The sequence below is a fragment of the Brassica napus genome, chromosome C8, assembly GCF_020379485.1.
Source record: "Brassica napus cultivar Da-Ae chromosome C8, Da-Ae, whole genome shotgun sequence".
In the NCBI taxonomy this organism is placed as follows: Eukaryota; Viridiplantae; Streptophyta; class Magnoliopsida; order Brassicales; family Brassicaceae; genus Brassica; species Brassica napus.
In genome coordinates this window covers 1,770,873-1,786,109 of record NC_063451.1, presented here as the reverse complement: position 1 = coordinate 1,786,109, position 15,237 = coordinate 1,770,873, and the positions used below count along the sequence as shown (strand labels likewise).

General features: G+C 40.0%; 1 protein-coding gene and 1 non-coding gene across 2 annotated transcripts; both read right to left on the bottom strand.

Annotated features, from left to right (window-relative positions):
• Nucleotides 1–3,703: 3,703 nt before the first annotated feature.
• LOC125592054 lies at nt 3,704–3,810 on the bottom strand. The gene has a single exon (XR_007327904.1). It is a non-coding gene; the product is annotated as a small nucleolar RNA R71 (small nucleolar RNA).
• A 6,905-nt stretch (nt 3,811–10,715) lies between these two features.
• On the bottom strand, nt 10,716–14,982 carry LOC106383407 (probable LRR receptor-like serine/threonine-protein kinase At1g05700). Its single transcript, XM_013823517.3, has 9 exons — nt 14,082–14,982; nt 13,203–13,678; nt 12,986–13,124; nt 12,831–12,902; nt 12,649–12,720; nt 12,330–12,568; nt 12,039–12,262; nt 11,382–11,761; nt 10,716–11,214 (listed from the first exon to the last, which is right to left on the bottom strand). The coding sequence occupies exons 1-9, from the start codon at nt 14,636–14,638 to the stop codon at nt 10,875–10,877; spliced, it is 2,499 nt and encodes an 832-aa protein (XP_013678971.2). The 5' UTR covers nt 14,639–14,982; the 3' UTR covers nt 10,716–10,874.
• Between the last annotated feature and the right edge of the window lie 255 nt (nt 14,983–15,237).

Below are 15,237 nucleotides of genomic sequence, written 5' to 3'. Positions count from 1 at the left end.
CAAGTTGATAATCTAATTTCGACATCAAACTTGTGTGATTGCTTTGCTTGTATGCTTTCTCTGATTTTTATCTCCTTGAATTTGTTTCTATTACATTGTCTGCTTAGATTAAATGAATGGATGATTTTTCTATATGAGTACACTGAAAAACGCCAATATAAGTACTAAAGCAGGTATCGCCAGTCTGAAAGAAGACTATGACTAGGCTAATATATTATTGCCTAAGGGTATGCATCTAGAAATCAGTGATGTCTTATATTCACCCAGCTCTAAGAGCAAAATCAACCTATTAAGTTTTAAATATATAAGAATGAATGGTTTCCATATTGAAACAATGGACGAATGAAACAAAGAGTTCCTTCAGATATATGTATAAAATCGCTCAAGGCCATAATAAGTCCTAAAGACTATACCTACATTCTCTACTGATCTAGACTATGCATGGATCAGTATGATAGAGGCTAAAAGCCTGCGAAAATATACACTTTATGGCACGATCGGATTGACCATCCTGGTCCAAACATGATGCGAAAATTGATATTCAAAAGGCACACATTAAAAGATAAGAAGAGTTATCCCAAAGAATCTCATGTGTGTAGCATGTACACAAGGGAAACTCATTAGGCCATCACCAGTAAAACGGCTACGAGTCCAGTTTTCATAAATAAAGACTATATGTCTAGTTAATACTGGTGAATACATGTCCCAAGCGTTTAAATGATTATGGTATGTCCATGGGGGTAAGTGTGGACAATTCTGTGATACATGTCCATACCAAGAACGGTTTGGCCAAAATATTTTAAAACGCAAATAGCTAATTGATAGACCATAACTTATGAGGTCAAAACTCTCATTCACAGCTTGGGCCACACGAAATTTACATGCACCTAAGTTAATACGCATCAGGCCATTTAGTGAGCATAGATATCCCCTATTACAATTATTAACGGGTCAAGAGCCAGACATACCCCATCATAAGACATTTGGATGTGCTGTCTATGTACTAATTGTTCCACCACAGAGAATTAAGATGGGACCTCAAAAGAAGGATGGGGTTATATGTTGGATATGATTCTCCTACAATAATAAAGTACTTTGAGCCAACTATGGGTGATTATATTTGAGGCCATGTACACAGATTATTTTAAGACCAGGAGAAAAAAATAATAAAGCTGGTAAAAGAATGGTAAAAGAAATAGAATGGAATCAACCATCAATGTCTTGGCAAGATCCTCAGACTAAAGAATGTGAAATAGACGTCCAAACATTATACATTTACAAAGTTAGCTAATCAAATGCCAGACACATTTGCTGACCCGAAAAAGAATGACTAAATCATATATAAACCAGCTTGTAAAGCACCAACGGATTTGATGTCCAAGAAGAGACACAATTAAGTTGCTACAGAGTCTAGACAACGTATGAAACGTGGTAGACCAAATAGGTTCCAAAAGATAAGAATCCTCGGAAACAAAAAATAGGTGCACAGAATGATAATCAAATCCAAATCCGAGGTTACTGATATCTTGCATATTTCCATTATCTTATCCATTCATCCATGTGCATTTTGATCATATAGACTAGGATTTAGTCATGTTTAGGTTACATTTTGCATACATGAGTCTCTATCAGGTGTTGGAGTGCCACATGGAGTTCTTGGGGCTATTTGGATGCATTTGGAGCTCAAAGGAGGTGATATATGTGATCATTGGACGAGCAGAGCAGGGGAGCGAGGTTCCGCAGCGACGTCATGAGGTCGCTCCAAAGCACCTCTCAGAGCGACCTAGCTGGAGCGACCCCGTGAAGTCGCTCGCCATACTCACCCCGTGAAGCGACTTGCCCAGAGCGACGCGCCGAGGTCGCTCGCATCTCACACACCTCTCGGAGCGACCTCCTAAAGCGACGCCATGAAGTCGCTCGCGTTCTTGTCACTCCGAACAGTCTTAGATGATCCTGGAGCGACCTCTCAGAGCGACCTATCAAGGTCGCTCCCGATCCAGAGCGACCCGTTGGAGCGAAACACCAAAGTCGCTCGGGACCTCTCGCCTGGAGACACCAAAAATCGGCCCTGGAGCGACCTTCCGGAGCGACACCTGCAAGTCGCTCCGCGTTATTTTGCTGCCGAAAATCATGACTTCTCAAGGACCTTTTTGCAATTTATTTTGGACGTTTTACATTTCTAAAAACCTATGTTTTAAACATCTTTTGTAGCCACCAGAGAGATTATCTTTGGATCTATTGAGAAATACACAAAAACTCTCTTGAGAAGTTCATCTCTTGGATTTTGATTGTTATGTTCTTGTGTTCTTGTTGATTTCTTATCTATTTCTCTACATGATTAATCTGAAATCCAATATGGGTTTAAGAGGAATCATGGAGATTAGTGAGTAATCACCTTTTGAATTCATGGGTTAGGGAGATTAAGGGTGATTAGGTTAGTTCTAGGATGTTTTAGTGTAGATCATTCTTGTTCCTTGCTAGTAGAGTATTCCTAATGCATCTTCTGAGTTGGCCACTCAAAAGTTGATCAATAGGCATTTCCCACCCGAAAGGTGTTTGATGAAATGCCTGAGACAACTCTCCTAGGCTTTTAGTATACTTTGCCAAAGACATTTGTTGTTAAAGGTGCTAAGATAGCTAATAGACTTGTTAGTAATGATTGCTTTCATATTATTCAACCAAAGACATTTGATGTTTGAGATATGTTAGCAAATGAGCATTCATCTAGACATAGAGCTTGCTTAGAATTGTGTCTAGGCTTAAGGTTGATAGTTTGATTGATCATTTGCCATCCTTAGTTCGATACTTGATCACCCAAGGTCTAATCCCTATGCCCATGAGTTCTCTTTTCCCTTAGTCAAGAAAGTATCATTTTGTTATTGCTTTCTAGTATTAGTAGTAGTTTAAAACCCATCTAAATCATTGGTTGCACTTAGATTAAGTGAGTACTTGCATTCTCAGTGCTTTGATATCCCTCAGAACTGGTTCGACAATCACTATACTACAACATTTGTCTTAGGAGCCTTGAAAACTCCTAATATCAAATTGGCGCCGTTGCCAAATTCTGAGTAGATTGAACATTGAGATTTAGTCACTTACTTGAGACTAAGTCATTTTTATTTTTTTTGTTACTGATTCTTCTTCTTCACCTACCTTTAACTTTCAGGTGTATGAACTTGAGGAGCAGGGGTCCATCAAACCTAGTTCCAATAGTAGCAGACATCAGAGCTTTCGAGAGGGAGTGTGCTAGAGCTAGAAGAGAAGAAGAACAACAAGCCCACTTGCAGAGATTAGATATTGATATGGCAGATCCACCGCAAGGGGCAGAACACCAACCGCGAGCAGCTCGACCCATTGGTACTTATGACCGGCCCAACATTCTTGGTCATAGACTAGGAATCCGAGCACCGGCTGTGGCAGCCAACAACTTTGAGGTCAAGTCAGGACTCCTCAACGTGATCGAGAACAACAAATATCATGGCTTGGCGACCCTTTCGATCACTTGGACAGGTTCGACAGCTACTGTGGGTTGTCAAAAACTAATGGTGTGTCAGAGGATGCCTTAAAGCTGAAGTTATTCCCTTTCTCTTTGGGGGATAAGGCACGTCAGTGGGATAAGTCTCTACCCAGCGACTCTATCACTACTTGGGATGAGTGCAAAAGAGCATTCTTGGAGAAATTCTTCTCATCCTCAAGAACTGCTAAGCTGAGAAATGAGATCTCCAGTTTCCAACAGAAGAACTTGGAAGGCTTCAGTGAAGCCTGGGAGAGATTCAAGGGCTACCAAGCTCAATGCCCACACCATGGTTTCTCTAAGGAGAGCTTACTGAGCACATTCTACCGTGGTGCTCTTCCTAAGTACAGGGCCAGACTGGATACAGCTAGCAATGGGTTCTTCTTGGGGAGAACTGAGAAAGATGCAGAGGAGCTGGTTGACAACATGGTAAAGAGTGATGCAGTCTACAGTGGAGACCACGACAGAAACAGTCGAACAGATGATAAGCAGACGAGGAAGGAGTTGAAAGCTCTACAGGATAAGATAGACATCCTCCTTGCTGATAAAGCCACACAAGAGCAGCTGCACTTTGTTGGTAACCCAAGCCAAGAGACACCACCTGTTGTCCATGAGGTTGAGGGTTTGGAAGGTCAGGAAGAGCTGTGTTTCATCAACAACAATGGTAGCTGGTACAAAAAAGAGCCCAACTTTCAGTACAACAACTACCAACAGAAATCCTACCCCAACAACCAACAGAGTGGTTATCCGCCTCGAAACAACCAGCAAGGCAGCTATCAACCTCATCAAAACCCCTCATCTGGTTCCTCTGCTCCTCAAGAGAGCAGCACTGACACCCTGCTGAAACAAATCTTGGAGTCTCAGACTAGAAGTGAGAAGCATGTTGGTTATGAGTTGAAGAACCTTCATTCCAAGATTGATGGGAGCTACAATGAGCTCAACAACAAGTTCTCACATCTTGCTTCTACAGTCAAGAATTTAGAGAATCAGTTTGCTTCCATGAACACTCACCAGACTCGCCAGCAAGGATCTCTACCTGGAAAATCTGACCAAAACCCCAAGGAGGCCAAAGCTATCACCCTTAGGAGTGGTAAGCAGTTACCTCCTACAACCCTCACCAGGGATGCTGAGAAACTAGGTGAAGAGGTGGCCATCAACTTAGATGATGAAGTGGTGATTGTTGATGAGAAAATCAATGATGAAATCTTGGAGAAGATTGTGGAAGCCAAGGGTAAAGGAAAGGTTGGGGAAGCGAAGAAAACAGTGAAAGATGGTGAAGTTCTTGCTCCAGCAAGTGAGAATTCTTTTGTTCCTCCTCCCTATGAACCCAAACTACCATTCCCTGGTAGATTCAAGAGGCAGCTGCTAGAGAAGTACAAGGCTTTGTTTGACAAGCAAATGAGTGAAGCTCAGGTTGCAATGCCCATCATCGATGCTTTCATGTTGATTCCTCAATACAACAAGTTCCTGAAAGATGTTGTAGCTGCAAAGAAGAAGGAAATGGAAAGCATGATGATTCTTACCCATGAGTGCAGTGCCATCATCCAAAGGCTTGATGTTCCAGAGAAGTTAGAGGATCCAGGATGCTTCACACTACCTTGTGCTCTTGGACCTATGATATTTGAGAAATGTCTCTGCGATTTGGGAGCTAGTGTCAGCGTGATGCCTTTGTCTGTTGCAAAGAAGCTTGGATTCACTCAGTACAAGAAGTGTAAACTCTCTCTGGTGTTAGCTGATCGTTCAGTGAAGTACCCTGTGGGCATCTTAGAGGACCTACCTGTGAAGATTGGAAAATATGAGATACCTACAGATTTTGTGGTGCTTGAGATGGGTGAGGAGGCTCAAGACCCATTGATTCTTGGAAGGCCATTCTTAGCTACAGCAGGAGCAATTGTTAAGGTGAAAGCGGGCACGATTGATCTCCATTTGGGTAAAGGGCATGTTCTCCACTTTGACATCAAGGAGAAAATGAAGAAACCAACTGTGTTCGGGCAAGCCTTCTACATTGAAGAGATGGGCACTCTTGCTGATGAGCACCTTGAAGAGTTACCACCTGAGGACGACGAGGAGGGAGCATCTCCCTCTACTCATTCCCCATAGAAGGTAACCCACTACTTTCCCTTGTATATACCATTTCGTTTTTGCATATTAGTTTTCTCTTTTTGGGTATCTCTCTCTCCTTGACAACACAGAGACTGTGTCATTTAAGTTTGGGGGAGGTACCAAGTATTTGATCACGTTTGCTTTGATGATTTTGAGTCTCATGCATTGCATTATACATATATATTTGCATAAAAAAAAATTCATTTAGTTTGCATCATTGGCATTTCTAGGAGAGTCTAGAGCATATAGGTTGCATTTACTTGCATTGGGAGCAATGATTTGAAATGCCTTGTAAAGAACATTACTTTGCACCTGAATAGCTTATGCACCTCTCAAAAACACTTGTATGCTTCGAGCCTTGAAGACTCTTCCTGAAACTTGTTGATTGCTGAAACTCAGTCTTTGAAGCCAACTACAACCTTATTTGAACTGAACGAACTTAATGCTTCTTGCTCATGGTCCCTTGTGTACTGAGTCATGGCTATACACACTTGAGTTGTCACATCCTTTATGCCAATCTTATTTTGACAAACTCTAGTGGTAGACCACTCCCAAAACCTTTCCCTTCTTTTAAGCTTTCATTGTTTGATGAGTGAGGCCTTCTTCGGAAAGTCTTACATGTGCATAATGTTGAGAGTATCGGGAACGACAATGCTTGATCTTCATTCTTGCTAGATTGGGCACTCTATTGTCTAGCTATAGGTGGGGGGTGAGAGTTGTGATTATGATTTGGGAGCAATGAAAAAGGAAAAGAAATGACTCTTTGTGTTTAAGTGAATTGTCTTACTGGGATAAGTAGAAAAACCTCTAGCTCAAGTTATGAAAAGTCTTGGCCCCCATTTAAAAAAAAAAAAAAAAAAAAAAAAAAAAAAAAAAAAAAATAAAATATGAAAAGAAAAAAAAAAAAAGAAAAAGGGGGCTAGCAAAGTTGTTAGGAGCTAAGTAATGTTTTGAGGTTGTGAAAAATCCCTTGTAGATTTCAAAGAGAAGGAGTTAATGTTCTTAGGATCTTTTGGTGAGAGATGTGAGTTGGGTTTGACATTTGAGAATGATTGTGTAATTGTATGTTTGGGAAAAGGGTAGAACAATGGAGATTGAGCATTGTATGCATGAGTTGATCCCTTTCTTAGATATATTATGTGCAATGTCAAGGCTACTTGTTTCGAGAGTAAACCACCTTAAAGATTTTATGTTTCAAACCTCTTGAATCACTTGAATAAAAGCCTTCCCTCACCCAACCAAATGACTTGGACCAACTGACCATTTGCAAGAATTCACCTGATGTTTTGTGCTTAATGAATGTGAGAGTTGGTTGATTTGAATGTGTGGATGCTTGATGATGAGTGTAAGGGCAAAAAGAGTTGAGATAGGCCTAGAGAAGCTAGAGTGTAATAAGAGAGTGTGCTCATGCTGGATTAGATGTTGAATCGAGTACTAGTTGTGTTTCTTTTGGCTATGAGCTCCCACCTTCAAACCTCTCTCCCTATGAGTTCTAGAAAGTTCACTTGTGGACAAGTAAAAGAACAAGTTTGGGGGAGTTGATATCTTGCATATTTCCATTATCTTATCCATTCATCCATGTGCATTTTGATCATATAGACTAGGATTTAGTCATGTTTAGGTTACATTTTGCATACATGAGTCTCTATCAGGTGTTGGAGTGCCACATGGAGTTCTTGGGGCTATTTGGATGCATTTGGAGCTCAAAGGAGGTGATATATGTGATCATTGGACGAGCAGAGCAGGGGAGCGAGGTTCCGCAGCGACGTCATGAGGTCGCTCCAAAGCACCTCTCAGAGCGACCTAGCTGGAGCGACCCCGTGAAGTCGCTCGCCATACTCACCCCGTGAAGCGACTTGCCCAGAGCGACGCGCCGAGGTCGCTCGCATCTCACACACCTCTCGGAGCGACCTCCTAAAGCGACGCCATGAAGTCGCTCGCGTTCTCGTCACTCCGAACAGTCTTAGATGACCCTGGAGCGACCTCTCAGAGCGACCTATCAAGGTCGCTCCCGATCCAGAGCGACCCGTTGGAGCGACACACCAAAGTCGCTCGGGACCTCTCGCCCGGAGACACCAAAAATCGGCCCTGGAGCGACCTTCCGGAGCGACACCTGCAAGTCGCTCCGCGTTATTTTGCTGCCGAAAATCATGACTTCTCAAGGACCTTTTTGCAATTTATTTTGGACGTTTTACATTTCTAAAACCTATGTTTTAAACATCTTTTGTAGCCACCAGAGAGATTATCTTTGGATCTATTGAGAAATACACAAAAACTCTCTTGAGAAGTTCATCTCTTGGATTTTGATTGTTATGTTCTTGTGTTCTTGTTGATTTCTTATCTATTTCTCTACATGATTAATCTGAAATCCAATATGGGTTTAAGAGGAATCATGGAGATTAGTGAGTAATCACCTTTTGAATTCATGGGTTAGGGAGATTAAGGGTGATTAGGTTAGTTCTAGGATGTTTTAGTGTAGATCATTCTTGTTCCTTGCTAGTAGAGTATTCCTAATGCATCTTCTGAGTTGGCCACTCAAAAGTTGATCAATAGGCATTTCCCACCCGAAAGGTGTTTGATGAAATGCCTGAGACAACTCTCCTAGGCTTTTAGTATACTTTGCCAAAGACATTTGTTGTTAAAGGTGCTAAGATAGCTAATAGACTTGTTAGTAATGATTGCTTTCATATTATTCAACCAAAGACATTTGATGTTTGAGATATGTTAGCAAATGAGCATTTATCTAGACATAGAGCTTGCTTAGAATTGTGTCTAGGCTTAAGGTTGATAGTTTGATTGATCATTTGCCATCCTTAGTTCGATACTTGATCACCCAAGGTATAATCCCTATGCCCATGAGTTCTCTTTTCCCTTAGTCAAGAAAGTATCATTTTGTTATTGCTTTCTAGTATTAGTAGTAGTTTAAAACCCATCTAAATCATTGGTTGCACTTAGATTAAGTGAGTACTTGCATTCTCAGTGCTTTGATATCCCTCAGAACTGGTTCGACAATCACTATACTACAACATTTGTCTTAGGAGCCTTGAAAACTCCTAACATCAGTTACTAAGGAAACCATCCCATACATGGAGATAAGGCCGACCAGCTCTAAGGTACAGGTACCAAACAATGTAGCTTGGGACGCCAAGCTGCAAAGTATTAAAGGTCCTTATAATAATGAATCTCAATCGATTATATCATGTTTGGAACATAATGGAACCAGTAAAGAATGTTGACATAAGATGATTTATTTGCATATGATTTATTTGCATACAAGGTAGCATCTGAATTTATGAATATAAGCGAGGATCATGAATCCACGTCAATATAAGAGTGCACACTCGTAGAACAGATTGGATTGAATGGAAAGGTGGGGTTAAATAGTTTAAGGAAGAAAGGCGTATTTGGCCATATGATTTAGACGTCATATGATGTTAAAACCAGTGGATATAAATGGGTCTTGTGAGGAATAGAAATCGTGAGATATAAAGCTAATGTTGCACAAGGATTCTCACAAATACCAGTAATAGATTATGAGGAGACATACTCTCATGTGGTAGATGCAACTACTTTTAAATTTTTCATAAGTCTGGCTATATAAGAGAGAAAATTAGACTTGCAGCAAGTTGATGTAGTGACTGCATATTTATATGGTCCACAGGATAATGAAAGTGCTAGAGGGTATTGAGCTGAAAGTACAGCAAGTTCTCGAGAACAATATTGATAATCATCAAAGTATATGATCTGAATATCCTAGGAACCTCTGGATACAATTTCCCAAACAGTTGAATATCTCAAGAAAGAGTTTGAGATGAAAGATCCTGGAAAACAAAGTTTTGTTTGGGATTACAGCTTGAGTACATTAACAATGAAATCCTTGTGCATCAAATAGTATATACAAAAAAGGGTACTCTAGAGATTTAATATGGATCAGTCTCACTCATTATCTAGTACATGGGCGTGAGATCACTTGTTTTGGACACTGGTCCATTCAGTCCAAAGGTGGACGATAAAGAAGTCCATTTAGTCCTGAGATGAACGATGCAGAAGTCTTGTTTTAGACACTGATCTGATTGGTCCATAAGAAGGACGATGAAGAAGCCTTTGATTTTGGTTTATTTTATACTAACCAGCCCAAAGAGAGGTTATTTGGTTTTGTTGATTTATTTTCAGACAGGTTATGTTTTACACATGGTGGTACACACATATCACAGCAACATCATCCAAGATTTCGTGTGTGTGTGTATTTGAGGTCAATGACTCAATATTGTTCGATCAGATTGTGGCATGACCGATGGTAAAGAAGAACCAACTATCATGTTCGAGGACGAAGCATATTTTGCCCAAGATCTTCATCACCCACGGATTGCAGAAAATTGGAGAGGTCCAAGGGACCTTCAGTAATGTCCAAATCAGGGGGAGTAATGTGTGTTGTACTCTTTTTCCTTCACCATGGTTTTATCCCAATTGGGTTTTCCTGGTAAAGTTTTAATGAGACAACATTAAAACACATTACAAGCTCTAAATGGTTATGATATCCAAAGGGGAGTGTTATGAACCAGATCGTGGATGGCTCATAACCAAGAGATTATGATTTGTAATCTTTTCATTTATCTATGACGGTGTAATCTTCTATATAAAGAACTTCTATGTTATGAACAAATATAGATTTTTCCATTACTTTTATAACAAAAAAAAATCATTAATCTTCAGTACCATAATGAGTTATGGCCTTATGGGTTTCAAGTCATAGACTTACATGGTACAATTATCAGTCAAACATGAGTTAGGGCAGTTCCAACGTGGGAATTTAACAAGGGTTCTTAATATTTAACATAAATGAAAAATTAACAAAATTAGGAAAGAGAAAACACAAAAGTTCTAATCTAAGACATTTAAAAACCGGTTACTGACTTTATAAGACAACTGTTAATTAAACAATGTTTGCACATGTTTTAACCAGCTAACATAATTATAATATTAATATTTTTATTTTTCTTAGAAACTACCTTAGATTCTAACCGTTAATCATGTTCTTATGAATATGTCAAACGTGAATTTCAAAAGTAGTTTGAAATCCGACGTAAATATCATCAAATGTGTAAAATTATCAGTTGTATAATCGGTCATTGTAATACTTTTCATAATAACATAATTGATTATCGTAAAAAAATAAATATATAAAAAATACCACAAGATTTTAGCTTTTTTGATTTCCAACCCCTTGACTTTACCTTGCACCCTTTGTGTTGTGTTATCAGTGATTCTTGTTACTCTCTTCTCTTTGAAGACACTCCTTCAGTCCTCTAACAATCTGTTGCATGTTTGGCCTCTCAGCAACGTTCTGCGAAACTGAGGCCAAAGCAAGCTCCACAATTTTCCAAACAGAGTTCGCATCAAAATCTTCCCCCATTTTAGAATCTACAACGTTGCTTACATCATTAGTAGACTTCAAGATTGATACCACCCAATCACTCACATGAACACGTTTCGTCTCTGACTCAAAAATCACAATTTTGCCAGTAATCATCTCCAAAAGAACAACTCCAAAGCTGTAGATGTCACTCTTCTCGTTTAACTCATTTGTTTTAAAGCATCTGCACATTGTTTTAACAAACATAACACAATCAACAGAATATTTGATTATATATACCTTATATAGGATCGATGGCCAACTTTGGACAGAATCCATTTTATATATTATTTAAGATCTCTTGCAACATCCGATGTGGTAGACTTTGTAATAGAGAGAGAGAGAACTAACAGTGGATCGAGATATCCAGGAGTTCCAGCGACAAGAGTGGACACGTGAGAACGGCTCTCTGTCTGAAAACTCCTAGAGAGTCCAAAATCCGCAACCTTTGCTCTGTTTTTCTCGTTCAACAATATGTTCGATGTCTTCACATCTCTGTGGACTATCGCAGGTTTGCATCCACTGTGAAGATACTCCAGCCCTTGTGCTGCATCAAGTGCAATCTGAAGTCTTTGTGTCCAGCTCAACGTATGGTCATACTTCCCTGAGAGATGATCTGCCATGTTTCCATTAGCCATGAACTCATAGACCAATCCCATTTGATTAGATTCATGGAAGTAGCCGATCAGAGCAGTGAGGTTTACGTGATGAACCCTCACAAGTACTTCAACCTATACAAATATATCTAATGGTGGGAATGCTCATTTGAATATCTAAACAATAATATATTATTATCTTTTAAATTTGTTATTATTGTATTTAAATTTTCATTTTTACAACAAAATTAATTACTAAGAACATGACATTGTGTCTTTGTAGTATGTAAAGAAGTTTTTTAAACATCTTATTTGAAATACAAGTTCTCAAAGATTTGTTCCTTCTTCTTAATTTTAAAATTTTTAATTATTATTTTGTGGAGATACTTTGGCTAAGGAATCAGTACATTACCTCAGAGCGGAACTCTTTGAATCCTTGAGCTGATGATTCTGATAAAAGTTTAACTGCGACTTGAAGGTTGTTATAGTAGCCATGGTACACTGTTCCGAAACCTCCTTTGCCAAGGACACGGCCAAAGTTATTTGTCATCTTTACAATGTCTGAAAAGGTAAGAAGTAATGTGTTTGAATCCGCCTTAGGACGGTTTCTTGTTTCGCTGTCTGTATCTTCTTCCACTGTCGCAAAATAAAGTTGAACAGTTGGTAATGTGATAAGCAGTTAGATAGGTATATAGACTGTTACCTGGCTTGTTACTTCGTTTATTGATCTTCCAAAACACTCCAGATAATAAAAGGAGAATGAACAATGCTGCCAATGATGCGCCGGCCGCAGTTATGAGTGTTTTCTTGTTGCTTTTTCCGCAAGAAACATCGGTGCAGAGTCCTGGATTGTCACCTACCCTTAGCAAGAGTGATCCGCTCTTTGATCTTTTTAATAAGTCAGATGGAACCGAGCCCGTTAGCTTGTTCTTCTCTAGGTTTCTGCACAGATGTTATCAAGAGTTAGAGCCCATCTTATCGATATAAACAGTAATCATTGTACCAATATGTCTATAACTTACAAAACCCTCAAGAACTTGAGTCTTGACAGAGACTCTGGAATGTTTCCGGTTAAGTCATTGTTTGATAAGTCTCTGCCAAGTAAGAAGATAAATAGTAGTTTAATTCCTTGTTCAAATCAAGAAACTCTTTAACAATATACATAAATATCATGTTATCAAAATTTTGAATTAGCTAAACTCACAGCTCTTGAATCATTGTGAGGTTGGAGAAGGAGGGAGATAAGTGACCTGTTAACCCGCTTGAAGATAAGTTCCTGCCTCCAAGCAACAAAAGTTTTTCAATCAATATGCAAAATCTACAGATTGATCAAGAATATGAAGATGAAACTACACTTACAGTAATGTGATTCTAGGAGGAGCAAGACTAGCATAACTACAGTTAAGGCCTTCCCAAATGTAGCTATTAGGCAAACAAGGATCTCCTTGCCAGTTTCTCTTCACATTATAGCTCATTTTTATACTCGTAACCGCGTCATCTGTAAGTTATAACTAAAACCATTGATCAAACTATGAACAAAGATTGAGTTTGATTTAGTCATATTACTAGCACATACCGTCTTCTTGGCTAGTAAAAGACTGCGAGTAAGTATTCCCTACGTAGATCTCTAGAGCGTTAATGATAGGAGGAAGCGTAGACGTGGGAGTTCTCACCAGCAAAAACTTGATATTAGTTTGGCTCTCAGGCTTCAGGAAGAAGGTATCTGTTTGAAGATATCTAGGACTGAAGACAGCAATTTTTACTTGGTTGATGTAGATTTCGAACTCTCTGGTCTGGTTAGGTGTGAGACTGAGATCCTCGACCTCAGCGAAGTGCAGGTAGACAAAGTACCTGACAGTTGGATCAGTGTCTGCCAACTCCATGGAGATTGGTGCTGTTGTGTTTGTGGGAGTCAGTGCAGTGCTCATCAGCAAACCTGGAGGGTTGTAACTGTTGTTGCTTGATGTAACCGGAAGTGATGTGTTGATCTCTTTGTTTTCGGCGCCTAGTTTGCGAGGAAGCCAGATTCGGTCATATACATCTTCACTATATCTGATTATAAAACAAAATGTTTCAAACTTTATTACATTGTGGGTGAAAAGTAAACAAAGCTATTGAAACAGAGGAGGAAACAGAGAAAGAAACAGAGGAGGAAACAGAGCATGAAACAGAGGTTTGCCTGTGAGTAAAGAGCTACAGAAACAGAGAATACGTATGAAACAGAGCAAAAAACAGAGGAGGAAACAGAGGAGGAACCAGAGGTTTGCCTGATTATGAGTAAAAGAGCTACAGAAACAGAGAACAAGTATGAAACAGAGGAAAAAAAACAGAGGAGGAAACAGAGCAGGAAACAAAGGTTTGCCTGATTATGGGTAAAGAGCTACAGAAACAGAGAAGAAGTATGAAACAGAGGGGGAAACAGAGGAGGAAACAGATGACAAAGCAGAGGTTTTACCTGATAGGTGACTCCGTGAGAGAACCAAAGTTCCAGCGTCTGGAGAAGAAGAGAGCACCATTTGGAGAATCGTACGTCGTGTTGTCGTTCCCGAGAAATCGAAGCTCTAGAGTCGAGATAAATGGAGTTCCTTTGCCTTTGTTTCCCAAACAGACAAAGATTCTCTCAGACTGGCTCAAGTAAACAACTTCTTTGTTCACTGGGAGGGGTGTGTTGTTAAAGGACAGAGTTGTCCAGAGATTGCCTCCAAGAAACAGATCAAACTCGGGTGAGCTGACTTCTCCGTCGTAGTTTCCATACATGAAACTGGCTCTTATCAGGTACTTCTTACCTTTCCCCTGTTCTGGAATCAGAGTGTAACAGTTTCTTGAACCTTCAGGAAAGCTCCTCAGGTTCTGAAGCTGTCTTTGAGCAGCGAAGGAGATTGTTTTGGAGACTCCGGTTTCGACAAAGGATGAATCAGAGACGTAGTTAATGCCCGTTGTGTCGTCTGTGTAGGATGATCCACTTGGGATTCTGTTACGTATGAGGAGTGTAGACCACCGATTCTGTTCCATTACAAGAGAAAGGGCCGTGTAACGGGAAAGGGCCTTGAAGATTAAGCATTATGGAGAAAGAGTAGCTTTACGGCCCAATGGGAGATAACTTGGTGGGCAAGGAGTCGACTTGGAGTCTAGTAGTAGTAGCCTATGAGGTGTCAATAAGACAAGGGAACCACAACACATGGGGTGTTGGATCTGGAGCCGTTGTGAGTGACAAGAGGAATATCTCCTTATAAGTCACGTGAGTACGTTAGGAAGAGTATCAAGTTATTGGTCATCATGTTCATGTCATGTTAGAAAGAGAAGTTGGGACTTATCTTTCTATTGTAACCTTTTCTTGAAGATCAATACAATCTGAGTGTTTTATTTAATCCAGTTTACTTTAAAGAGAGTTGCAAAACGTAACAAAGTGGTATCAGAGCAGTAGATCCTGACATCATGCCACCGAAGAAATCCGATTTGGAGCAAGCAATGGAACAGCTTCAGGTAGATCTGGGGAAGCTGACGACCCTGGTCGTGGAGCAGAGAGTGGAACAGCGTCAAGAAGGAGGACGAGTAACGTCGTTGGAGAAATCTATGGAGGCGATGCAACAACAAATGGGTAGGCTGAGTGT

Coding starts and splice junctions, on each gene's coding strand:
- LOC106383407 (XM_013823517.3), bottom strand. CDS start 14,638: ATGGAACAGAATCGGTGGTCTACACTCCTCATACGTAACAGAATCCCA. Junction 12,903..12,985: donor CCTCCTAGAATCACATTACT/GTAAGTGTAGTT, acceptor GCTTGGAGGCAG/GAACTTATCTTCAAGCGGGT. Junction 12,263..12,329: donor TAAACGAAGTAACAAGCCAG/GTAACAGTCTAT, acceptor ATTTTGCGACAG/TGGAAGAAGATACAGACAGC.